General features: G+C 36.9%; 1 protein-coding gene across 3 annotated transcripts in view; it reads left to right on the plus strand.

The window, feature by feature from the left end:
* utrn.L (utrophin L homeolog) overlaps positions 1-26,561 on the plus strand; it is a 391,980-nt gene that overhangs the window by 353,392 nt on the left and 12,027 nt on the right. For all 3 annotated transcript variants that reach the window (XM_018263001.2, XM_018263003.2, XM_041562716.1), the window contains 7 exons: positions 3,806-3,972; positions 4,644-4,755; positions 16,556-16,692; positions 17,780-17,818; positions 17,993-18,058; positions 21,008-21,073; positions 25,713-25,871. In XM_018263001.2, coding sequence (XP_018118490.1) covers positions 3,806-3,972; positions 4,644-4,755; positions 16,556-16,692; positions 17,780-17,818; positions 17,993-18,058; positions 21,008-21,073; positions 25,713-25,871 — 746 coding nt within the window. The remainder of the gene's footprint in view (positions 1-3,805; positions 3,973-4,643; positions 4,756-16,555; positions 16,693-17,779; positions 17,819-17,992; positions 18,059-21,007; positions 21,074-25,712; positions 25,872-26,561) is intronic.

Raw genomic sequence — 26,561 nt, forward strand, 5'->3', positions numbered from 1 at the left:
ATAATAAATAAAGTACCTCCAGTTGCAAAATATGAAGATATTAGAAGTTACCTCGGAGTTCCATTAGCTGTATAAAAACAATTTGCCTTCGGCCTCATGTTTTTATATGGTCATGAAACTCCTCGGTAATTTACAATATCCTTATATTTTACAAGAGGGGGTACTTTATTCACTATATATTTTTTAGATGTTGATTTCTTTATATTTCACAAACCTATTGGACTTGTTGGCTTAGACATGACTGACTAGTACTAGTACTTACTTGCAAAAAAGCATTAATAGCCATTATGATAGTTTAATAACATCCAAAGCTTTTTTTCTCCATGTTCACAACTGATTGCATGTATTTAGTATAGCTTCCCAGAAGAATAAATGATTGTTATTTAACATATACTGTATCTGCACCAGTGATGTGTGATGGATATCTAGAACTCTTGCTCTTGAAGACAGAATTCAATGCTAAAACACCACATTGTGAATGTGATTTATTGACTGGCCTCAATAAAACTCTGCTTAGCAGAAGGTGAAAGATTCTTCCCACATATCTCAACGCATGACTGTTTCTGAAGCCATCCATTTGGAAACATTTCCACTCGAGCTGTTTGCATTAAATAATCTTTAAAATCAATCAATACTAATACTCGCAGTAGTTGTACCATTTCAGTCATTGCTGAAACGTAAAGAAGTGTATGTGATTATTTGCAGCCTAAATGAAATGCCTAATGCTGCAAGCTTTTAAAAAACATGAAAGCCCATTCAACCATCACCCTTATTCATTTTGTCTGTAAAAGGTACCAAATCTGTCATTTTAAATTTCCATGTCTGCTCAGCTAACTAATATGGCTTATGGCACCCAAAATGCTTTTGTTGCTTTGTCTTTTACTTCTAGAAGGTACTTCTGAAAATGCAGTGAATTTGTGATGCCAGGCTCCATGTTTAGCAAACTGTTATTTTGCAAAATTATACAAACTAATAATTGTTAGATGTTTTTGCTTTGTGAAAGCATCCCATGACAACAACATTCCTTTTACTGTACACAGTCAAATTTATTTGTTTCATTATTTCGACAATTTACAAATGGAAACTTCTAAGGACTGTACCAGATATTGCCATGTGACCTAAAGAGTGCTCTTAATAATGGTCCAAATGCTCTAAATCACCTGTCACCTCATCCCCTTAAAAAGCATGGTAGATGCTCTTCCTATTGCAGACACTAATGTGAAAAATCAGCATTTCTAAGAAATGCCCTCTGATCACCAGCTGGGACTGGATGATCTGCTTTGCGCAGTTCAATAGAATCAAAAATGTCTGCCAGCAGATAAGTGATTTGGTCACTGTGGTTCTTTCTAAGAGATTTACAATAATAAAAGTGCCATCTGTATTGCTAATTTGCAGAATTAGCTGCTAATTAAAGAATTTCCTTTAGAAATGTTACTACATTTATGGGACCTGTTATCCAGAATGCTAGGGACCTGGGTTTTTTATAGATAAGGGATGTTTCTGTAATTTGGATCTTCATAGCTTAAGCATGGTAAAAAATAATTTAAACTGGAATTGTGGGGTGTTTAAACGCAGAAGTGCATCAATCGTCATACAGGTATACCGCTATCCTGACTTATATCCGTTAGAGCATGAGATTGAGGAGAGCAGAATGTCTGTGATTATGCTTTATTGTAGACTACTATACACAACATGTTTCAGGCCTTATGTGCCCTTTCTCAAGTGTAACACAAAACAGAATGTGAGGTCTTTATGGACACTGCTACAAGTACATTTGACACACTAATCAGAGGGGCTGGAACCTCTCTGACTAAAGGCCCCCATACACGGGCTGATAAAAGCTACAGACAGACTGAGTCGGCAGCTTATTGGCCCGTTTGTGGGGGCCATCCAACGGGTGTCCCTGATCAATATGTGGCCGAAAGTTGGCCAGATGTCGATCGGGCAGGGTAAAAAAAATTCTGTTAGGTCGCGGCTGCATCTGTTCGTTGATGCGGTTTCGCTATCTGACCACCCCTATTGCCTCCATTCTGATCCCATCAGCCCGATATCGCCCTCCTCAATGTGGGCATATCGGGGACAAATGAGCGGATCTCCCTGTGTATGGCAATTTTAAGGATTTTCTTGTCTTGATTGGACATTTTTCCTATGGCTTGGACTAATGAACAGATTTTAGATACACCTCTTTGTGTTAATTAATTACCTAAGCATTGGTGGGAGGAAAGAAAGGGTTGTTTTTATATAGGCCTCACGTTCTGTTTTGTGTTACACTTGAGAAAAGACACATAAGGCCTGAACCATGTCCTGCAAAGTCATCTACAATAATGCATGATCACAGCAGACATTCTGCTTTATGAATGCTCTCCTCAATCATAAAATAAACCAAATAGGCTTGGTTTGCCTTCAATAGGGATTACTTGAATCTGGATGGTATCAAAGCACAAATCACACTTGTTTAAGTGTATAGATGGACCTATCTCCTTAGCACATGGTCTCCTATAAAGTGGAGGTAATTTTGGAAGAAGACAATTTGTGTTTTGAATCTAAATATACATGACACCTAGAAAAAAGTTTACAATACTTCCATAGAGAGTCTGGAACAAGGAATAGGTAGCGAAATGTGGCACCATCATCATATTTAACAATATAACTGAGCAAATGGACAACAACGAAAATGGACAGTCGATGGTGGCAAGGTACAGCTAAGGTGCAACACGTTCATAACAGATCTGTATATTTTTTGATGATAAGGGACATGCCCCATGACATATATTCTAATCCTTGAAGCTAAGTATTCAAGTAAAAAAGAATTAAACTCGTCCATTAGTATGAAGTCATTTGTTCACAGTACTGATACGGTGAGAATAAATCAAACAAAGTGTTTGTACTGCTTCAATTTCTCCTGCATCTTTATGTAGTACATGTTTTTTTTCCTGTAATTTTTTTCCATTGTTAGTATGATACTTAATAATAACTGAAAGCCACTAAAAAACTGCAGTCGCCTGTGAAGGAAAGGGCCATCCACACTAGTTTGTATCTAGCACAGACATAAGGTTTTCCTCATTAGGAAAATGTCCAAGCACTTACCATGACTGAGTTCAGCTGACCTTGGCAAGGGACAGATGGGGATATGCTGATGGGTTTTCATCTGCTGTCAATTTGCATGTTTCCAAGTAATTACAAATAATGTTAAAATCAATGTGTGTTCAATACCTAAAGTACGAATGCTGGCGTGGAGGAAAATTGCATATCTGCAGGTATTTAAATGAATATGCAGTGCAGCCTGCTGTTAAGACATTTTCTTGCAGTGTTTTTACTGTTTAGAATTGCATTTCCTTGCAAAATAGCTACTCCACTGTGTTGACCTAATAAAATTAATATTCAAGCTATGAATTTTGAATACTGTATTGTTGCTGCCTGAATATAACTTCTTTCAGAGTCATGAGACTCTACTTTTATTTCTTACGAGCTGCTCTGTTAAATGTGTACCTACTTTGAGATATAAAGGCTCATTTACATATGCAAAATGTAATTTTGGATATAGTTCATCATGTTTTTCCAGATGGGGGAAATATGACAGAAGAAAAACAGAGAATTGTTCTGATGTTGTTCAACTCAGGGAAGACATGAGAAAGGTCTCATGTCTTTCCTAAGAATAGCAATATCAGAGTAGTTTGTTCTTAAAATATATGTTGGTAATATTTTATAGTCTGTATCCAGTTTTCTGTTTACAACTTACATTGCATTCTTGCTGTTATCATAAGGATGTGCTCATGCCATAACTAAACATGTTATCATCCTATAGGCTCAAAATAAACCAGAAATTGATGTCAATCATTTCATTGAGTGGATGCGCTTGGAACCTCAGTCTATGGTATGGCTGCCTGTTCTTCACAGAGTAGCCGCCGCTGAAACAGCTAAGCATCAAGCCAAGTGTAACATCTGTAAAGAATGCCCTATTGTTGGATTCAGGTATGTAAATCTAAATACTGTCTGTAGCTGGATTATGACAAAAATTATGATTTCTATAGGTTTTTTGATGCGCAAAAAAGTTTTTTTTACCCTTTCTGGGATTTGCCACATATAGCATTATTTATAGACTCCTATATCCCCAGGCACATGTAAGCATCACCTTAGCTGCTAGGAAATGCACAAGACACTTATTCTCATCAGGAGCTATAAGGGGCATGCACTGGGCCTAATACTAGAGCTCCGAGAAACTTTCTGAGGAGCCGGTTCAGAGAAGGAAGACATGAAATAAAACTGCAGCTCAGAAGTCCATACACCTAAAGATCTGCTTGTTTGGCAAGGTCACCAAACAAGCAGATCTTTGCCAGATATGGCCACCTATGGGCTGTGCCCTACTGGAACGAGCTGATCCTTTAGCCCTTAGGATTCCTGCATCAAGCCACCAATGTCGTCATCTTTCTGATTTTTGGGCAGATAATGTATCTGTCGGGGAAGGCCCATACGTGGACAGATAAGCTTCCAACTCAGTCCGAAGGGGCCAGATCTGCAGCTTATATGTATCCTTTTTTGGCCAGCTTTATACAATAGCAACTTAATGCAATCAAATGGCAATTTCAAAGATAAACAAAAATGGTTACAATTTTGGCTATAATAGAGTTCTCTTCTACTTCTAGGTACAGGAGTCTTAAGCATTTTAACTATGATGTGTGCCAAAGTTGCTTCTTTTCTGGAAGAACAGCAAAGGGTCACAAATTACATCACCCAATGGTGGAATACTGCACTCCTGTAAGTACTCCTACTCTGAAGTCTCAGCATTCACAATTGTCTTTACTTTATTCTAAATCTCCCATCTCATTTGTACCACAGAATACGGCAAACTATTACTATAGGGCAAATCCTGTAGCTCTGAAATGCGCACATTTGCGGAGATTTCCATTTCGACTGTACAGATTGCCTTCTGTACAGGTTGATTAAAAAACATTTATACTGTGCTGGTGTGTATAAATGTAATAATTTTTCAGTTGCATAAAAACAATGTCGTGCTCAGCTAGAAACATTTTCTTAAGGATAATCTGACATTTTACATGGTTGACACTGTTGAAGGCGTTTACTGAGTTGCCAGACAAACACCAGAGACCGGAATATTACACTTTAAACTTTAATTTTGGAAAAAACTGTAAAAAAAAAATTAGAATCAAGAGCAATTGAAAAAAGTCTTTATTTCTGGTGAACAATCTGAAAACAACTGAACCGAAAAAGTGTTTGGAAGGTGAAATATTCCTTTAATGATGGGTCTGTTGACCTACCTATTGATTCCTTGTCTCTTTCCACTGTGTATCCAGCTTGTATGTCTGTCAATTTGTCTGTTTAATGTAGGGCTCTTGTCGGCCTTGTAAGATCTTTTGATTAATTGTACTGAAATGTGAAATAAGGGAAAGCATGTGATAGTTTGTAGATTTTTTCAGGGCTTGCTTCTTGAATTGTGTTTGATTTTGAAAGGCCCTCTTCCAGTCCATCAGAGGTTTTCCAGGCTTGTTGGCATAGTTTGCTCTGGTACTTTTTCAGTTGCTTGTAATATCTCCATTACAATGTCTTTCACTTCTTTGGCAGTGATCTGTCAGAATCTGTTTCTATATTCCAGCCATGTAGCTGCCAACTTCAAAAGTGTGTTGGCTTTTTGCTTTCCTGTAGATGTCTTCTGTTCCTTCCTTGCCGGTTCATATCTTTTCTGCTTGCAAGAAACTTGTTTTTTCTCCAGCAGACCTTTATGGACGTTTTCCATAGTGGTTACAGTAGATGTTGTTGGTGGTACTTGTCATTCCCTGCAGCTCTCTGGATTGCACCATTGATTTAATTTATCGGTCTTGATGTTGGCTTTTCTTAATTTTTTTTATTTTGGTCATCTATTTTTCAAATTTGATGAATTTTGAGAATCTGATTCTTAATCAGTTGTCTATCAGGTGCAGCATCTGACATTGGTTCCTGATATTTTACTGGGTGTGTTGTCTAGATTTTATCTTGGAAGTCTTATGGCCATGTTGTTCTGTTATCAGCTTCACATTAAACGTGCACCAAAGAGGTCCATGATCTGTTGCAGAGTTTTCTCCAGGAGATGTCTTTGCTATTAAAATCCAACTTTTCCATCACTTGGCACAGAGAATGTTTTCTATTTGATTTCAATGAACTCCATCTGGCAATGTCCAGGTGTAAAGATGCTACGTTGGTTGCTTGTGAAATGTACTAACAAGCAAATTCTTATTGACATTACATTCACAGTTTCTGATTAATCATTCTCCTTCATCATTTCTGCTTCCAGTGCCATGTTGTCACACTGTATATTCTTCTCATTTACCACCTAGGCATTCCAGGCAATTACTAACCATATATATCGTTTGCACATCTTGGCAATTTCGGTCCTGGCCTGATCATAAAACGTTTTGATTTTCTTCGTATCTGCTTCTAATGAAATATAGGTATACAACACTGTGTGAAATACAGTAATTTAAGAAGATTTTATGCATGTGCATTCATTTAGGATAATGATTTTTTATGTTAGGGAATTGCAAAACACATTCATAACACTAATCCTCTTACATTTTATTCCACAACAAGCCAACAGAGTATATTGATGATGTGTTCGAAAAAGTGTGGATGACTTATTTGGCTTTCCCCTTTTAAAGAAGTAGCACCACCAAGAAATAAAAATGTTGATTTGAGGAAAAAAAGCAAATATGAATAGACTTAAGAATATTTTTTTAAAACCTAATAGCCATTTACAAACAAACAAAACACACATTTCTGTGTAATAAAAATCTAGCAAATAAAAGCTGGAGTGTTTCTATAGAAGTCAATAGGAATTGCCTGAAGCAACTTACTTTCCCCCCCAGTTTATTAAAACATTTAAGATTGTCACTTTTGTGTGTGACACGACCATAGCTATTCTGTATGTGTTTTTATTTTGTAAATAAGCCAGCACACAATTGCGGAAAAAAGTCCATTATGTCGCAATTTGCACCCCCTTAAACTCAAAAACTGAGATCTGCCTCTCGAGCGTTACTTTTGAAAATCTTGAATTATTTGTACTTCACAATCTGTTTGCTATTTCTTAAGCTCTTTGGTCCAGTATTCTTTTTAGCTACACTTAAAACAACAGATCTTAGTGTTTATAATATAGCCATGCATGTCTCCGCAAGCTGGGGTTAAGGCATCTTTTGGAGAACCACTTTAGTCCGTTTCCACATCTGCAAAACCTGCTTCAGTGTACGAAAGCCACAATCTACTATGGCTAAACTTATTATTAAAGGACAACTAAAGCTTTACTAAAGGATTATGGTAGACATGGTGTGCATTATGTTTTGGGCTTCTATACTAGCCTAATGCAACCACAGCCCTTTAGCAGTTAATATTTGTACCTCCAATGATGCCCCTGAAGCTCCCCATCTTCTTTTCTGCTGATTCACTACAAATGCTCTGTGCTGCTGTCACTTTCTGAGCTTGAGGGATCAATGCAAAATATTCTGAATATATATTATATAAATGTCTTGATATAAGACTGATTAGTAAAGATTTAAGGTAATCTGTTAATGGCAGCTCAGAAACCAGCACAATAAGCATCAGAATTTAAAGCAGACCCGTCACACAAAAAAATTATTCAAAATCCTTTTTTACCACATTAGTCAAGCAAAATGAACTTTAATTACATTATATACATTATTTGAATTTTGTTTCCTTCAGTCTGGGAATTAATAATTATAGCAAAGAGTCAGGAGCCTTTTTGTGGACACTGTTATTAAGGCAAGCCTTGCATCACCCTAGGCGGGCGCCTACTCTGCCTGCCCCTAGTTCCAGCCCTGTTTATTGTATGAACGATTTGTGTTCGAATAGCTTAGCAATTTTTCTCTGTTAAAAAAAGAAACTGTTTGTTTAGAATGGTTGCTTTAAGGCAAAATAAAGAATATTTCCCTCTTTCAGCAGTGTGAGAATAACTCTTTAGATTTGCAAAGCAGAGGACATTTGGCTGTAAATAAACTAGATTCCTTTTAGCTAATGTAGAACTTCTAAACATTTTAAGACTAGACACTTCTTCTGGTTTAAATCCTTGGAGGCAAAACTTCAGAACTGATACTTGTCTCCCAGTGGATCGATCTGCTGCTGCTGTAATTACTGTTGATGTGTTACTTTGGAAGGATGCTGACCAATATTGTATTTCCCTAAAGACTCTCGTACAGTGATAAGCAACATGTCAAGAATTATTAGCTTAAATGGAAGCTTTTTTCCTTAAGGGGAAATATGTTTTATACATAATAATGCATGCTTACTTGCATAGCAGAAATGCTCCCGGGTTATAAATGGAAAAATAAACTGTTATCTACATTTAGACATAGTTGGTTTTCTGCTTTTCATAAACGAAATAGTATAAGCTTAACATAGTACCGAAGGTTTTGGTTTTATATATCTGTGCCTGTTGGCTGCTAGTGATGTGCGGATCAGGTTTTACCTGACCCACACCCGCCCTATAACCTCCCTCCCTCCACCCACGCCAGCCCAAGCCGACTTCGGTTTTCTTTGTGATGATGTCACAAGAGGGGCGGGGCAAGCAGGCACGCGGCTATAAAAACGGAAGCCGGAAGTAGGAAGCCGGCAGTGCCCACACGTCACTATTGGCTGCTATATGCAATTTTCACAATTAGATGAAAGCATTTTGGTATACAGTTATGGGATCTATTATCCAGAAACCCATTATCCAGAAAGCTCCGAATTATGAGACTGCCATATCCCATAGACTTCATTTTAATCAAATAATTCAGATTTTTGAAAATGATTTCCTTTTTCTCTGTAATGATAAGACACATAATTACATTTTACTTGATCCCAGCTAAGATATAATTAATCCTTACTGCAGGCAAAACAATCCAGTTGGGGTTAATTCATGTTTGAATGTTTTTTTTTGTTTTTTTTTAGAAGACTTAAGGTATGGATCCAAATTATGGACAACAGGTCCCATACCTGTATTTACATTTGACCATTAATATTAGATCTTATAAAAAATATATATATTGTGATAAGCTGTGTTTATTTTTCTGCTGATTTGTACCTGACTGCAGCTAAAAATATATGAAGGGGTGGGGCGTGTGCTCATCTAGTTTTGCTGTAGTTTGTGCCAACTTCATTTCAGTAAATTGTATAAATACTGTTTAGGCTGTAATTGCCACAAATAAGTTTAATATTTTAAGTGAACGAATGAGAGATTTTCTATTATGCATCCTACCACTTATTTGTTGTGACAGGCCATAAAAGAGCTGTGGCCTAAGCACTTTGTGTGCATGTGCTGAAGCTTTTTAAATTTATAGCCAATTTATCTGTGTTTATGTTTGTGGCTGATAAGCAGCCCTCTCTGGTGACTTATTCCATAGGATCAACATTGCCATTATTTCCGGTGTGGTTAGGAATGGACCTTAAAACTTTCATTCAAACATAACATCACATTCATTTACTAAAATGCAACATGCACAGCACAGAAACACAAGCAAATAGTCCTGGTTTTGCCCACATTGCAGCACTGGTTTCTCCAATGCAAGTGTAAGCTTAGAAGACAGCTTGGCCCTGTGTGTTTATACATTTTTAACTAAATATATTTTAACACAATTATGTTTCCAGTAATATCTACTATTGGTGTATTTCTCTTAACATATAGGTGTCCTTGAGTCACCTGGGGGTACTTGAAGACTTCCAAAGCTAGGCAGGTTGTATAAGTGAGCTTTTGCTAATAAAACCTTGCAAACAGTACAACTTACTGTAGCTCTTAGAATATTTGATTTACACCTGAAATGGGAACTGGCACTTATATAACAGTGTAACAAACTGTAACCTACAGCACCTTAATACCCCTCTGAATTGTGTCTGTATGTTACCCTCCCATTTAGACTGTAAGCCCTGTGGGGTAGGGTCCTCTAGCCTTTTGTTACCTTGACAATGAGCACTTAATCTGTATTGTAATTATATTTTATATTTATGTGAATTGTATTTCTAATAATGCACCTTTTGTAACTTTTTACTTCAATGACCCCTTGTTTGTCACTACTAATTTATTGTTTTGCTGTACAGTGCTTTGCCCTCAAGGAGCACTATACAAATAAAAATATCGATACATACATACTTATATTTGACTTATTTATATTAGATTTCATATAGTTTAGAACATATTTCTGCCTATTATTTTAGACATGAAATTATTGTGGTTTTTGTTATTTCTTGAGCTAAATAGGGAAAATGGGGAAACTAAACCTACTCCATGTCTAATCCTTGCGAGCTAGAAAATTAGATTACTACTGAAAAAAACATCATGCCTCCCTTTGTTGTGACTGTTTTGTTTTCCAGAAAAGCAATGGTCTGTTATGCAGGTAGATTATCTGTGCACTGTTAATCTAGCTATCCGATGGGTGAAACCCATTGGTTTGAAGTGATTGAAACAGTAGTGGATAAATGTGTTCTGCATACACCCTGTTGAGAGAGCTCATTTTGAACAGGTGGGGTATACTTCCCCTATAATGTCTTCTCGTGAGGAAGATTCCCTTGAGAGAGTGAAATGTAAAGATTTAGAAAGTCTAATGATTGCTCCATTTATTTTGGTTACTTTCATATTTTTATGGTAGCACCAGGGCATGAGCTGTTGTAAGGGTGGTTATTTTTAAGGGACACTTTTTAGGTATGTTTGTAAATAAAAGCATATGCACATATACAATATTCTTTTGCGAGTGCATTGGTTTTTAAATTCTCTTCCTTTATAATTGCTCCCCAACCCTTTGGATGTTGCTCCCAGCAGGTGATTATTTTTGAATCACTGGCTTAAAAGCAAGCTTAAATTACATAAAAACCATGTGAACTGCCAAACTGAGTACTAATCTCGCCAAACGAGCGGATTTCTCTCCGATATGCCCACCTTGAGGTGGGCAATATCGGGCTGATCCGATCGTGATCCCTAGGGCCCAACGATCGGATCCTAACGATTGGGAACGGGCGGTCGGATCGCGGGACTGCATTAACGAACAGATGCGGCCGCGATCCGACGGGATTTTTTGTCCCGACTTTCGGCCAGATCTCGATCGGGGAAGCCCGTCGGGGGGCCCCATACACGGGCCAATAAGCTGCCGACTCGGTTTGTCAGCAGCTTTTAGTCGAAAGCATGTTTTGTATGGCATTGCCAAGTATTTCTCCTTTAATGAAGCTTAACATCAGTTGGCTCAGGTGTATTCTCAGTCTGATGATTATCTATTTGTCAGTGAGGGTGAGAGAAAATGCCAGTTAGTGAACTTTCCTTGTGATTAGCCTGTGTATGAGCTGCAGGCTTCTTTAAAGCTAACTAGGATCTGACAAGTCAGCACCTGCCAGACAAGCTGTTTAATTATGCATGCATTTATTCCTTTGATCTGGATCATAATACCTGTGCTTGCCGTGAGCTCGTGTCTCAGTATAGAGTCTAACAATCTGGGGCCATTGTAGCACCATTTTACATTTTATTTAGGTGTAAACAAGAAGTTATATACTCATCAAGTATGTGTGGATTTAAAGTACTGGTTTCAGATACAGCCAGAGAGATGGCACCAAGGAAAAAACTGTTGAAATATCTAAATTTACAAACATAACATATTTTTGAAGGCTAAAATAGTTTTGTATAAGGAATGGTCATGGCATCTAGCCCCAAGCCCTGCTTTTCTAAAGCACTGAATTATTTGAATATACAGTTGTGGGATCTGTTACCTGGGAACCTGTTATTCATAAAGCTACAAATTACAGGAAGGTCAACTCCCATAGACTTCATTTTAATCAAGTAATTCAAAATTTTAACACATATTTCCTTTTTCTCTGTAATATTTAAACAGTGTCTTGTACATAATCCCAACTAAGATATAATTAATCCTTACTGGAGGCAATATATTTTTATTGGGTTTAATTAATGCTTAAATGATATTTAGTAGACTTGAAAAAGGAGACCCAAATTACAGAAAGACCCCTTATCCGGAAAAACCCCAGGTTCGGAGCATTCTCTATAACCGGTACCTTCACAACCAAATCCCATGCTACGTTTCCTCTGATTTTAGATCCCCACATTTTAAGTTTTTCTGCATTTTACTTTTTTAATTTTCTAATTCTCTGGAAATGTAAAATCTGGGTTTGACTGTGTCTGATTAAATAGGCTGGATGCATGTGAAATAGCCATTATATGACTAAATCTAAAATGATCAGTAATATATTTTTTTACAGGTTTCTATTTTACTGAGCAATATTAAAAGCTGGTAGCAGAGAATATAAAATATGTTTATAAACCTTTTAGTTACTGTTAATAGCAGGCGAAATTAGCATAAACTGTTTGAGGCATTCATCTATAGTCATCATTCTAGTTCCTGTATTCATTGATTCTGCATGCAAATGAAGTATTGTTACACTTGCCAACATAGTGGCTTGGAACACAAGGCACAAAAAAGAGTGCTGAATTTATCTCTTTTGGGATAAACATCTCGCCAATCACTAAGTTTGAAATAAAAATGGCAATTCTGACACTTGCAGTGCTTCTTTGAAACTTCAGCACAGAAATATTATGCTGCTTTTTGAGCATACTGTGCATGCTTAGCTAGATAGATATTAGAACATAATACTAAGAATTTGTTAAAATATTCTATTAATAAAGCCCTGATTTGCTGTATACTGCAGTCTGCTTCTTCCAAGATCTCTTTCTATTTGCTTTAATGTTGCTCTGTTCTAATGTACTGTGTAAATAACAGTAAAGAGTGAAATAATACCAGATGCTTGTGCTGCTGAAAAAAGCAGAATAACTTCCAGCATTTCACTGAATTATACGAAGGTGAACCTAAGAGAAAATATAAGACTCACATAAATATCAAATTTGTTAATACACACATACACCACAGATTTTGGCCCACCATAGTTTTTTATATGTTGCACTGAAACACTATATTTAGTATGAAGCTGTGTAGAGAAATGGAAGAGATTGTTATTCCAAAAACATTATGGTAGCCCCATTTCTTAACTTACATGTCACCTCTTCTTACTCCAACTCTAAAAACCCTAGGAGGCATGTGCAAACCACAAAGCCCATGAGGAGTGAGCCAGGAATTCAGAACGACAGCCATGACAGGGCTAGGAAGGAGGGAACAGGAAGAGGGGGTTAGGGATTATGGGTGTTGTAGTTCCTGGGTTACTATTGGGATGGGTGGAGACATGAGGGGTTGAAAGAGGAAGGAAGTGAAAGGAGCATTCTCCTATACCTTCAACAACTACCACCTGCCCTCCCCAGAAAAAAGGGGGGAGTGGTGTAGGGGGTGGTATTAACGTCAAACGGGAGGGGCTCCCCACGAGGGGGGTGCTGGAGATAGTGGTATCAAGTGTAGGGTGTAACAGGGGTAAGGGGCGTGAGTTATGGAGGAAAATCACTCCTAGGACAGACAGCAGATGGGCCCCTTGCTCTTGGGTACTATTCAGATGTTAAGAACATTAATACTTAAATATTATAGAATTATGATTGTACATTGCCCTACATTCAACTGTTGTTGGTTTATGTTGGTAGTTATTTATTTGACTTTATAAATAATCTGCTGCCTTTTGATCCAAGATATTACATGTGGGTGGTTGGTTTGTTAATTTAAGGAAAGGGGGAGAAGCTTGGTGTAGATGGTAGAGGCCAGTCAGGTTAATGCTGCCATGCTCCATGCACAGGGCAGGGGGCACCAGAATTAGGCATGCACCGAATCCACTATTTTGAATTCGGGCGGACCCCTGAATCCTTCACGAAAGATTCGTCCAAATACCGAACCGAATCCGGATCCTAATTTGCATATGCAACTTGGGGGTGGGAAGGGGAAAACAGTTTTTAACTCCCTTGTTTTGTGATTTCCCTCCTCATTCCTAATTTGCATATGCAAATTAATATTTGGTTCAGCCGGGCAGAAGGATTCGGCCGAATCTAAATCCTGCTGAAAAAGGCCGAATCCCGAACCGAATTCTAGATTTGTGCATCAAACATGGACTGATATCACCCAACTTTAACAGCCAGGATGCATTGATACCTCATATGCAATGTAAATAAAAATGCTGGATTGGGCACTTTAGTAACTTAACATGAGACATATAAAGAGCCCAGTCAGCTAAGCCAAACTTCAAAAATACATTTCATCACCCTTTAAAATGATGTTACTATTCTAGCTCAAGTACTGTGTAATAACAGTTATAAAATAACTTACTTACTCTTTAGCACATAAGTAAGTTTTGATTTTTTTTTTTTAGATTTACCTATACAGTACTAGATATACCATGACCTGGATGAATGAAAATCTTCATAGTCTTTAGCCGATAGTTTACTTACAGCAGAAATGAGTTTTCTTTATTGCAACAGCGAATCAAGAAATTGTAAATCAAAGTTGGTATGCTGTATAAATGATGCGGTTCAGGTGGGGAAGATGTGCCCAACTTATACATGGTAGGAGAATGTAGGGTTTACATGTCCTTTAATTTCCAAACCAGAGAGTATGTCCATGATATCCTGGTTGCTTGTTACAGAGCTACTGTGAGTGGGATTAGTGATAGATATACAGTATGGGCAAAAAACTGCATAGAGGAAACAGTATGACAGTCTAAATGAAATGTATATACCGTAATACACTGCTGACTCTGTACAGAGTTCCATGCCATTTGTGAGATATAGGTTAATCAATGCGAGATTGTTGAGTTGCCAGTTTTTTTACATCTAAAAAAACAAATTGGCAGCATAGAGATGGTTTAGACAGTAGATTTAAGTGCACAAATTAAAACAAACTGCAGAGTTTACAATAATTGCAGTAAAACACCTACTAATGAAAGTCTTCTAAAGCATCATTGTAACCTAAACAAGTTCCAGGCCATGCAATAATTATCTGCATTCTGTGAAATGACTACATAAGTGCTACTGAGTAGCAATATTTTATAAAAAAAAATTGAAAACTATGGTGGCATTTATAGAAAGTTTATACTGCTATTGTTTCTTACAATGTAGAAGTATCGAGCACGTCACTAGTTGCGAAATGGGACATTTATAATTTACATGTAGCCCATATTCCATTTACTCCTATAAACCAGTTACAACTTTTGTGACGTCACTATTCTGAATAGGCTGATTTATGCAGGGACATTCGGGGAGGTGGTGCATATGTCGTCCTTCAGGTTGCATCTTCCAGTGGCTTCTTGAGTATATTCTCATATTCTTGCTGGACGGCAATAGAAATAGGGCTTTTTCTGGCAAGTAACTCTAAAAACGAAAATATCCTATTGAGTATGTGAGCTGAGTCGGGCTAAGAAAAGCCCATGGTACTGAAATGTAGCAGAGACACAGCTGTACTGTAAAGAAGCTTTATAGTAATGGTTCACTGAATCTGATATACCATATGGGAGAACTTGCTGAGCCATAATCACCCCTGACCAATTACTGTGCACTGTTAGGACCCAAAGCTGATCAAAACTTTTATTACGCTTTATTGGTTAGGAACTTGGTTTTGATTTTGTGTTTAGCATCTAAAAATAATGCCTGTGTTTGTAGTCATAGACCAGCCGCATAGGGTAAGTTCCCCTTCTGATCCAATTTCTCAATGCAACGAACGTTTGGATTTATAATATATTAACCCCACTAAACATAAGTGGTAAACTTAGAATACAGCCTGCTTTTAATCTAATAAGAACCTAGGAGGACGGTGATTTCTGTGTTTAGAAAGGCTAAATAAAAAGATTCTTTAATACCAACCTGCAGCTAATTACACATTTAATACCACAGAACACATGACAGGATAAATGCAGTAGCAATTACTAGTACAATTATCCCTTGTGGGATGAATGTAGTCCCGCTTTCATGTATAATACTCTGGAACACATGACACGATAAATACAGTGTCTGTTTCATACATCCTTAAACATGTTAGGAAAAATACTGTGCTGATCACATAAATTATATAATCCTCTACCCCCTGAATACATGGCAGGATAATTGTGCTGCCATTTTCATGAATAAAACCTTTATCCTCTATTCTATTGGTGTTTGTTTGGGGAGCCTTATCCTCTCCAAGCCATCATTAAAATCCTCCCAAGAACAAGAATTTGTATTGCTGTAATGATCAGAACCCTTATTGGACCAGGTCATTTTTCAGTGTATTGGATTGATTGTCTATAACACTTTTTGTTGTGCTGATATCTGAGAATCAGACCTCCTAATTTTGTATTAGAAATGTTTGCATCTGTAATATCGTTTTTTACAGATCTCCTCGAAATTGGGTCGGTGCCAGAGTTTGTCTCTTTCTCTCAGCCTTTCATTTTTCTTTTTGGAATTCAAAAGTCAAACTTCTGTGTTAATTATTATGCAGATTTAGCAGAGCGCTGTCAGTCAGATTGAGGCTTGAGGACAACGTCTGCCAAGCTTTCATTATTTAAATTGCCTAGCACTCCAGGCCCATTTAATCCAAGAGGTCCCCGCTGTCAGGATGAAAAACAACTTCATGTCTGAAGCACTGAAATGTTTGCCGCGTAAAACTTTTCTTTTGTTTGTTTTTAGACAACATCAGGGGAGGATGTTCGGGATTTCACCAAGGTGCTAAAAAACAAATTCCGCTCGAAGAAATATTTTGACAAACATCCCAGGCTAGGTTACTTGCCGGTCCAGACCGTCCTGGAAGGGGATAACATGGAGGCGTAAGTCAACTGCTTCTGATTTATAAAAAAAAAGTACCTACTTATATTAGAAATAGCCACACCAAAAAAAATCAACTATAGAGTAAATCACTGAATAAATCACTGCATATAATGAACAGGTAATATTATATGCTAATGTAATTACCAGCTTTTTATTTATCAGGCAAAACAATGAAGGGCCATATTGATGATTTAATGATTTAATAATTACATCCTTAATCATTTGTGCGTTTAAATATTTTTAATATTAAAGGGGAAGTTCACTTTTAAGTTAGTAAATTATTGGCCTTGTTCTGATTTTTTGTTGTTTTCAAATGAGGATCACTGATCCCATCTAAATAAATAAATGCTCTGTGAGGCTAAAAATGTAACATTATTACTTCTATTTGTTACTTATATTTGTATTAAGCAGAGCCGGAACTAGGGGTAGGCAGAAGAGGCACGTGCCTAGGAAGCAAATGTAGAGGGGTGCCAGGCACGTACCTCTTCTACCAACTTCCCCTAGTTCTGACCCATCTGCCCTCCACTTACAGAAACAATTCCTGGATAATCTGTGTTTGCCCACTTCCGCGCATGCACACACGTGCTTGTTGCCAAGGGCGCCCAGCCGACTTGGCCCGGTACTGGTATTCAGGCCCTCTCCTATTCATATTCCAGTCTCTTATTTAAATCAATGCATAGTTGCTAGGGTAATTTGGACCCTAGCAGCCAGAATGCTGAAATTGCAGACTGGAGAGCTGCTGCATAAAAAGCTAAATAAATCAAAAACCACAAATAGCAAAAAAAAAATTAAACCAATTGCAATTTTTCTAAGAATATCCTTGTCTACATCATGCCAAAAGTTATTTGAAGGTGAACAGACCCTTTAAGTTTGGGTACTATCCGTTATTTTGCAGATTTGTAACAAGTATTAAAGAGCAGATTAAAGTACAGTTTACATTTACTTTACATTTAAAGACTGCTTGTGTTTTTAAAACCTAGTTTACGTATGGTAAACAAATCTTACATTTAATTTTTTTAATCAGGTGGGGGGAGGCATGCAGAACATTTTTTCTGTTTTTTGAGATTTCCTCCTTTTTTCTTGCAGTCCTATAACCCTCATCAGCATGTGGCCTGACCAGTTTGAGTAAGTATCATTTTATGACTTGTATCCTAAACTTGTTTTTGTTTTTTCCTCATCTAATGCTATTTATGTCTATCATCAACCTACATACATATACACCAAATTTGTACCAGGCCATATTTAATATTGTGTTTTATATTATGCAAATCTATATGCATTAATGATTTTCATTTTTAGTGGTATGCACTCCCCGGAACTGCTTGATGATGATACGCACTCAAGGATAGAGCAGTATGCCAGCAGGTAGGCAGATACCACACATGTATTCTCTAGGTTTTGCAGCTGAATGGCTGCAAGATGACTGCATATAGTAGATAGTATACGGTTAGTAATGACATTCCCTTTCCTTTAGATACTTATAGGCATACAGTATATACAGAATTGCAGGTAACTTGTGGAAAGTTCAAGTAATCTTGCACTATGCAATACACATCTTATAATTGTTGAGATAATAGGTTAATATATCCATGTGTAATATATATCCCACTGTTACTGCTTAATTTCTAACTGGGTCTCCATAGATAAATTTAGCTGGTAATAAATGATCATTAGTTATTTGCTATGCTTTAGGGTTTTTGACCATAAATGTATGCTTTACATTATGCTTCCTTGATAAAGGCCCCTTTTCTTTCCTCAATACTTATTTATGTTGTATGCAGAGCCACCTTTAGCTAAGTAAAAAAGAGAAAAGAGCCAAGTATAAGAATAAAAATCTGATATCCCAGGGAATTGACCAATAAGGAAATAGGGAATAATATTTCCATACAGCAGGGTTTGATGCCCTCAAGCATAAGGATAAAGTTATATTGATCACGATGACTTGTAGTAGTCCTAACATGCAACACAAAGAGACCCAACCTCATTGACTTACATTGCATTTGAAAGTTCTAGCATAAGTAACTAGCAAACAATAATTGTTTGGAAACATGGCCTGCCACTGCTAAAAGGAGCATTTTTGGGCAATTTGCCTCCATGTTTACTACTAGATTTTGGGATGAGCATGGGCAAAATATCCCTTGATGTAGGATTATACAGTATTTATCCCAAGTTATAAGGGCACACTGCTCAACCCAACAGAAAACCAAGAATATCAAGAACTCAAAAAAAGGAAAACTAATTTATATGTAATAGAATCTTCAAAGCAGATCATTCCCCATATTTGTTTGTAGCATGCAACTCCAAAGAGGTTGATCCTGGGATTGTACCTATCCAGCCCTTGTTGTCTTATTATGTAGTCGAGGATGTTCATTTAACTTAAAGGGCATGTAAAGGCAAACAAATAAAATCCCATTTTGACTAATGAAAAGGAAACCTATCTTCAATATACTTTAATTAAAAAATGTGTGCCATTTTTATAAGAAACCTGACTGTATGCAGTGAAAGTCTCTCGTCATTTACTGCTGTGGATAGGAATTTTCAGTCGATAACTGCTCATACTTCAAACAATCATACTTATGCTCATACTTCAAACTATCATACTTATGAACAGCAGGGGGAACCCCCGCCTTACTTCCCAGCCATGCAGAACTCAAGCAGCTTTGTTTGTTTCCCTGTAGAGCAGTCAACGACTGTGTAGATAATTGTATTGGATTTTATTTTTACCTTTACATCCCCTTTACTGTTTCCCAACTCCAGCCTTAGGGACAAAGACCATGGAGCCAGATTTAAACAGATAAACTGGTATTTTATTTGGAGGATTATTTTGCTGCAGCCACTGGTTCTGCAGAGTTGGAGAAAGTTTTTATGAAACAATACAAAAATTATAAAATCCATATTAGATTACATGACAACACAGGACCCAGTGCAGTCTGCCTATTCTGATTATTAATTAGTCTTGCTGTATTGGCTTCTGGTCATTTATGATGATCCCTAAGCAGCCCAGACCACACTGAGCATGTGCACAGTCTTGGTCTTTCAAATATGTTTAACAAAGTTACAAGATGTTGTCCCCCTGTGGCTAACTTTGAAAACATAAATCATTTGTATGATTAGGCTTGTGGTGCAGTAAGTTCATGTTTATGTTTAGTATACAAAATACAGCAGTTCTAGCCTTATTCTATTTTAGACCTTCCCCTTTAAGGGTAAGTAGGTTGCTATTTGCTAGGCTAAAAAGCCACCAAACCCATAGGAACATTGCTCGTCTCCAAAACGTTTCCCTTGTACAATCTGAAGCTTGTTCTCATGCTCTTAAAAATTCTTATGTTTAAAGCTCTCAGCTTAAGTCTTTGATCTGAATTTGATTTATGAGTTTTATTTCTCTGACAACATTGTCATATCCTATTCTATTTGAAAACGGTGAAGTGATGAAAAAGTTCTTAAAATACCAGATACTTGTCTGTTTTACAGAAATATCCAATCCAAACCTGCTTTACATATTTATTTATTCATTAAAAAAAAAAATTTCTACTCCACCGTGCTTGGAAGTAGTTTACTTCAAAGTGTGTACTGTTACTTGAAAATAATTAGAGCTATAAACAAAGGAGATTTTCTGCAAATAGTGCATTCCCTTCAGAAATATGTTCATGATAAAAAAACTATTTAATTTTTGTGAATTCGTTTCTCTACAAATCAAATGGTTTGTGTTTTTTTATTTTTTTATTCAGTCAGTGGGAACTGGATATTCGCTTAGTGATTTAAAACCATACCAATGAATTTAAAGACATTATATTTGTGGATTTCTTCAGCATAAATACATACTGTGCAAACTTTTAAACAAACTTTTTAAAAATATAATTGGTTAAATTGCTAAAAATAACTTAATAATAACTGTAATTCACCAAGTACCCCCTACACAAAGTAGGAGTCTAACCCAAAGGTTGAAAGCATGTCTCACAATTTATTAAGCACAGGTTCCGTTTGTCTTTGAGTCTCTATAATTGTTAGAGATTGTATTCGTGTCTGTTCCTCACGCAGAAGGATGCCTGTTTGCCCTCCTGTTCCAGCTATGCTGCTGTATCACAAATTGCCAGTAACTACCAGTCTGAGCCCACTCTAAATAAAATAACCTTAGGCACCTGTAATACTAATATTCAAGCAAAGATACACTAGTCTTTGACTAAACCCAGCTGTGTGAATTATGAGATGTTCTTCGGCCTAATGGAACAAATCACCTGAATACAAGCAGACACCTCTGTTACTATAGATTCTCTTGGCCAAATACAACCTATTTAATGAATGCTTCTTGCTTCTCAGATTGGCACAAATGGAACGAACTAATGGTTCTCTGTTCACCGACAGCAGCTCTGCCACCGGAAGCATGTAAGTAAATTATTTTACAGAGGCTTATAAAATAACAGACAAAAATGATGACTATCTATGTGAATATTGCTCTGCCTGCATGCAGCATTATGTAGCAGAAAATACTTGCTGTTAACTATGCTTATTACCCGGTATATGATATTGAAACAGAAATTTCTAAATGAATCAGTTAATAGTGCTGCTCCAGCAGAATACTGCACTGAAGTCCATTTCTCAAAAGAGCAAACAGATTTTTTTATATTCAATATTGAAATCTGACATGGGGCTAGTCATATTGTCAATTTCCCAGCTGCCCCAAGTCTGATAATCTTCAATCACTCTTTACTGCTGTACTGCAAGTTGGAGTGATATCACCCCCTCCCTTCCCCCCCCCCAGCAGCCAAACAAAAGAACAAGGGAAGGTAACCAGATAACAGCTCCCTAACACAAGATAACAGCTGCCTGGCAGATCTAAGAACAACACTCAATAGTAAAAACCCATGTCCCACTGTTACATTGTCAAAGGAAAAACAGCAGCCTGCCAGAAAGAATTTCTCTCCTAAAGTGCAGGCACAAGTCACATGACCAGGGGCAGCTGGGAAATTGACAATATGTCTAGCCCCATGTTAGATTTCAAAATTGAATATAAAAAAATCTGTTTGCTCTTTTGAGAAATGGATTTCAGTGCAGAAGTCTGCTGGAGTAGCACTATTAACTGGTGCGTTTTGAAAAAAACATGTTTTCTGATGACAGGATCCCTTTAAGTTAAAGCTATAAAAACAAACACTAGTAAGCCCACCTTTTCTTAAAATCTAACATGGGGCTAGACTTGTTGTCAGTTTCCCAGGTGCCCACAGTCATGTGACTTGTGCTCTGATAAACTTCAGTCATTCTTTCTTGCTGCACTGCAAGTTGGAATGATATCACCCCCCACCTTTCTCCCCCAGCAACCTATCAATACAACAATGGGAAGGTAATCAGATAACCGCGCCCTGACACAAGATAACAGCTCCTTGGTACATATACCAATAGCACTCAATACTAAAAATCCAAGTCCCACTGCAACTCCTTCAGTTACATTAAGGGGCATATTTATCAAGGGTCAAATATCAAATTGAAAAAACTTCGAAAATTAGAATTTTTTGGGTTGAATAGGTCCATTTTCGATCGAATAGGTCCGTATTTGGCTGAATTTGAATCATACGAATCAAAGGAATAGCGCAGTCGATCGAATTCGAATCAAAGTATTTCCCAAAAAAACTTAGATTTTTCAAAGTTCACTAATTGACCACAAATAGGTTCTAGGAGGTCCCCCATAGGCTAAAACAGCAATTCGGCAGGTTTTAGATGGCGAATGGTCGACGTCGAATTTTTAAAGAGACAGTACATGATAAATTACGATATTCAAATTTTTCCCTAGTCGAAGTACACAAAAAATAGCTCGAAATTCAAATTTTTTGCATTCGAAAATTCACCTCTATCTTTGATAAATCTGCACCTAAGTTAGAGATATAAGTTAGAGAAATAATAGCCTGTCTAAAAGCAGTTCCATCATGAAGTACTGAGTATCTGAAACCACAGAATCAGGCACAATATCCAAAGATGGCTGCACACACACCAATATTTCAACTAAAAAAATATATACTTGTTGGTTCAGGAATAACATTTTATATGGTAGAGTGAATTATTTGCAGTGTAAACAATGTAATTTAGAAGTAAAAACGACACTATTAAAATCATGACAGAATCGCTTTAATGCTCTGCTGTGCCTTTATATTTGTTTTGATTTACTTGCTCCTCCCACATTTTTATTTATTGTGTTTCCTTTTGCATAATGAAAGAAAAATTTCAACCTTCCAATATATATTAACATACCATTTACAATGATTTTAGATATTTGTGAATGTACTTGCTATTAAAAGCTGTGTTTGTCTGTCCCTTTCTACTGCTGGTTCTGACTCTTGAGATAATATAACACATAACAGCTCATTAATAGCCCTTGGCTGAAGGTGAGCAGTCTTTTGTTACATTGGAAAGTAAGTAAGTACATTGGAAAGTAACTCACAACTAGAATTTCTTTCAATGCAAAAGAACATTTGGGTGGAGTTCAATCAATTTAAAGTAAATATTTTGCCTAGTGACTATGTTAAAACAACCTTAGAATCTTTTGGTAACTGACTGAGCCAGCAAGTATTCTGGGTAGAATTGTTGTAACTGCCCATGCTTTCCGTGCTCATTAAGATTAAATTATTCATCTTTAAATAACAAACATGCTCTAATCTCCCTAAAAATAAGTGCTTGATTGAACCAGGAATCCGATTCCTGCTTTTCAGACTAATGAAGGTTAATAAACAGAGCTTTGCAGGGTTTTACTTAATCTTTATATGTCAGGCTTTAGGTTAACAGCAACTGACAAGTTCATGATTAAGCGTTATGTTTCATGCTATGCATTGCAGAAGAAAGGGTATTATTTATCCCGTGCATGATCTACAGCCACTGAATTAGATTTCTGTTGGATTTGTTTGGATTCAGGAGTTAGGACAAGCTGAACATGCCATTTATCATTATAACCTGTTATCATTATTTCCGATACAACAGTACATTGCATTAAATTGCATTAAATTGTCAAATCAAATATAAGGTCTGGTACAAATACAGGCTTGTACACTGCAAATATCACTGCATTCTTATCTATGTAATCGTTTGCTGTCATTATGTTCTGAGCTGTGTAATGCAGTACTGTGCTTCAGGGTATCTCATGGCACTATTGTGATTCAGAGTTTTCCATAGATTAAGGCCTGGTTGATTACATGACTATGTACAGCAATGTGACATTTCATATGTCATAATTGAATTGGTCATTGTAGACTGTATGACATTATTTGTTTTTATTTCCCCATCATTCAGAGATGACAGCCTTGACTGATTTATACTATCTTACCTTATCTGATCTTATACTATCTTATCTTACTATCTTATACTACTTACTTATACTATCTTACTATACATTACCTATTCCACATTTATAATAGAATTCATGTTCCACTATCACCAAAAGTAGGCTTTATATTCAACCTAATCTCTCTCTTTCCCTCTCTCTCCCTACATATAATATGAAATAAAATCAGTGTAATGTATTTCTTTCTAAAAAGTTAATAATGAAACGCACCACTAAACCCCATTCGTTCTGCTGCCACATTGTTTTGTCCCTAGCACCAGTGCTTCATCCAAGAAAATATATTTCTTAACTTTGACTCCGAGCCTTTCAGTTGTTTGTACAGCTTGTCACTGAATGCTCTGTTTCCCATTTCAACTGTCTTTTCTCTGTTAATAACTGTATCTCTTGTGTTTTTTCCATTTCTTTAATTAAAATAGCTCTTCAACGACTAATTAAATTAGCAGAGCAAAGCAAATGGTTCAGCCGGTTTCTTTTATATTTTACAGAGCAATGTTTACCATTCTTAAACTGTCATCTCCTGCAAATAAAAATGCGTTGTGCTAATATTTATAATTATTTTCCTTTATTTAATTAGCAGACATGTATTGTTTATTCACAACAGTCCATGCCCCAATGAAGCTTGTAATCTAATCTCCATAGACATCTGCAGGTTTGGCTATTCCTCCACCTCTTTAACTAGGCTCTATCTATATAAGGACTAGATTGCCAAGGTTAAATGTTTATTTTTTTAGTGCCAACCTATTGGGCCTTTGTTATTATTATTATTATCCTTCATTTATGTAGCTCCAAAAAATTCCATGGCTTTTTACAGTAATCATTCAACATCAGTTCCTGCCCCACTGGAGCTTCTTTAGTGGGTTAGAGTAATTTTCCTCATTAGGCAATTAAACGTACAACAAGTTATTGGCATGAAACCAGAGCACCCAGATGAAAAATAAAGAATCTTGGCATCTTTCAATTATTATGTATGTTGTGTGTGGAAGTTTTATTGATGGCCCATCACCCAGCTGAGTGGTTAATATGCCTATAAATTATGTTATTCCTGTAGCACATCCTTTTTGAGCAGAATTATATTCCAAAAATACTGGCTTTGTTAATGACCCTTGTTATCTCTTAGCTCTCCTTGAAAACCAATATCCCAATACCAAGCAGGTTAGGCATTTGACTTTTGAAACCTCTCAGTTTGATGGATGATCCTTCTTTCCACTTTAAAGTACTCTTGCTGTTGGAGTAATTTTCATTCTTGTGATTAAAATAAGAAATAAGACCATGTTGGCAGAATAAGAGTTTTTTTCCAGGAATTTTATGGAACATTACAAAATTTGAACAGGTTAAGTAGAGATTTGTGTCGGGTTTGAAAGGTGTTCTAGTAAGTATGCAGTCTTATTACAGGGCAAGTTGTATTGGAGTAGGGTTGCAGCACTTTGGGCACTAAATCTCCTTTTATTCATTTTGCATTTTAATTACTTTCTTGGAATTCGTTCCGAAGAACGTCATATTTTTTAAACACTTCAATTTCACTAAAAGGCAACTCAAATTAAAAAATACCAGCTGCCTTAATGAGAGCATAAATGTATTTATAAATAACTGAATTTCACACATTGGGGTTATAATAAAAATTAATAGATATTAATAGAATTAGTTAATTTAAAATTTTTACGTAAACGAAACATAATGTTTCCATTTCTTTTCTGATTGTAGGGAGGATGAGCATGCCCTTATCCAGCAGTACTGTCACACCCTAGGAGGAGATTCGCTCATTGGACAACCGCAGAGTCCAGCCCAGATATTGAAGTCAGTAGAAAAAGAAGAAAGGGGAGAATTGGAGCATATAATTGCTGATCTCGAGGAAGAACAAAGGTATCTTCTAACTGTTCCTGCAGTCTTGTTTGTACTTTGTCTATGTATACCTGGGCTTGGAACATGCTCCTGCAGTGCATGTTCTTAGTGCATGTCATATCCACAAGCACCGATCTTAGTGCTTCTGGTATAATTGAGGTCTATTCCTTACCTTAACCAAGTGCCAATTCTTGTGGGTGACAGCAGGGGGTACTAACCAACCTGGTCCCCTTGATGGAGATACTGGTTGCTCAACTAACTACCATGATCCTAAAGGTGGCTATAGACTTGCAGGTTTACCTGCAATATCGGACAAACAAACGGACATCCCCATTTCCCGATCTGCCACTAACCTTAAATAAAGTAGTAAAAGACAAGACATCCTGCCCTGACAGCAATCATACGAAAGTTTATTTCCTACTGAAAATCGTCAGATCGGCAATACATGCAGAGAAATTATCGGCAGCCGACAGAAATTTTCTGACCTATCCGATCGACTGAATGACCGATCGCCATGGCATGAAAAATGTCACTCCAAATAGAGATTCATTTGGATTCACTACTGGCGTGTGGCTAGGCCAGTGCCATATACCTTCATCCCCTGAATTGACTTTGTATGAAAAATGTCAGGACACTCCATACATGGTCCGAAAATTGTACGAATCGAGAATTCGTATGTCTATGGCCAGCTTAACTCTAGAGTGAGCTATT

This window comes from Xenopus laevis, chromosome 5L (genome assembly GCF_017654675.1).
Source record: "Xenopus laevis strain J_2021 chromosome 5L, Xenopus_laevis_v10.1, whole genome shotgun sequence".
Lineage (NCBI taxonomy): Eukaryota > Metazoa > Chordata > Amphibia > Anura > Pipidae > Xenopus > Xenopus laevis.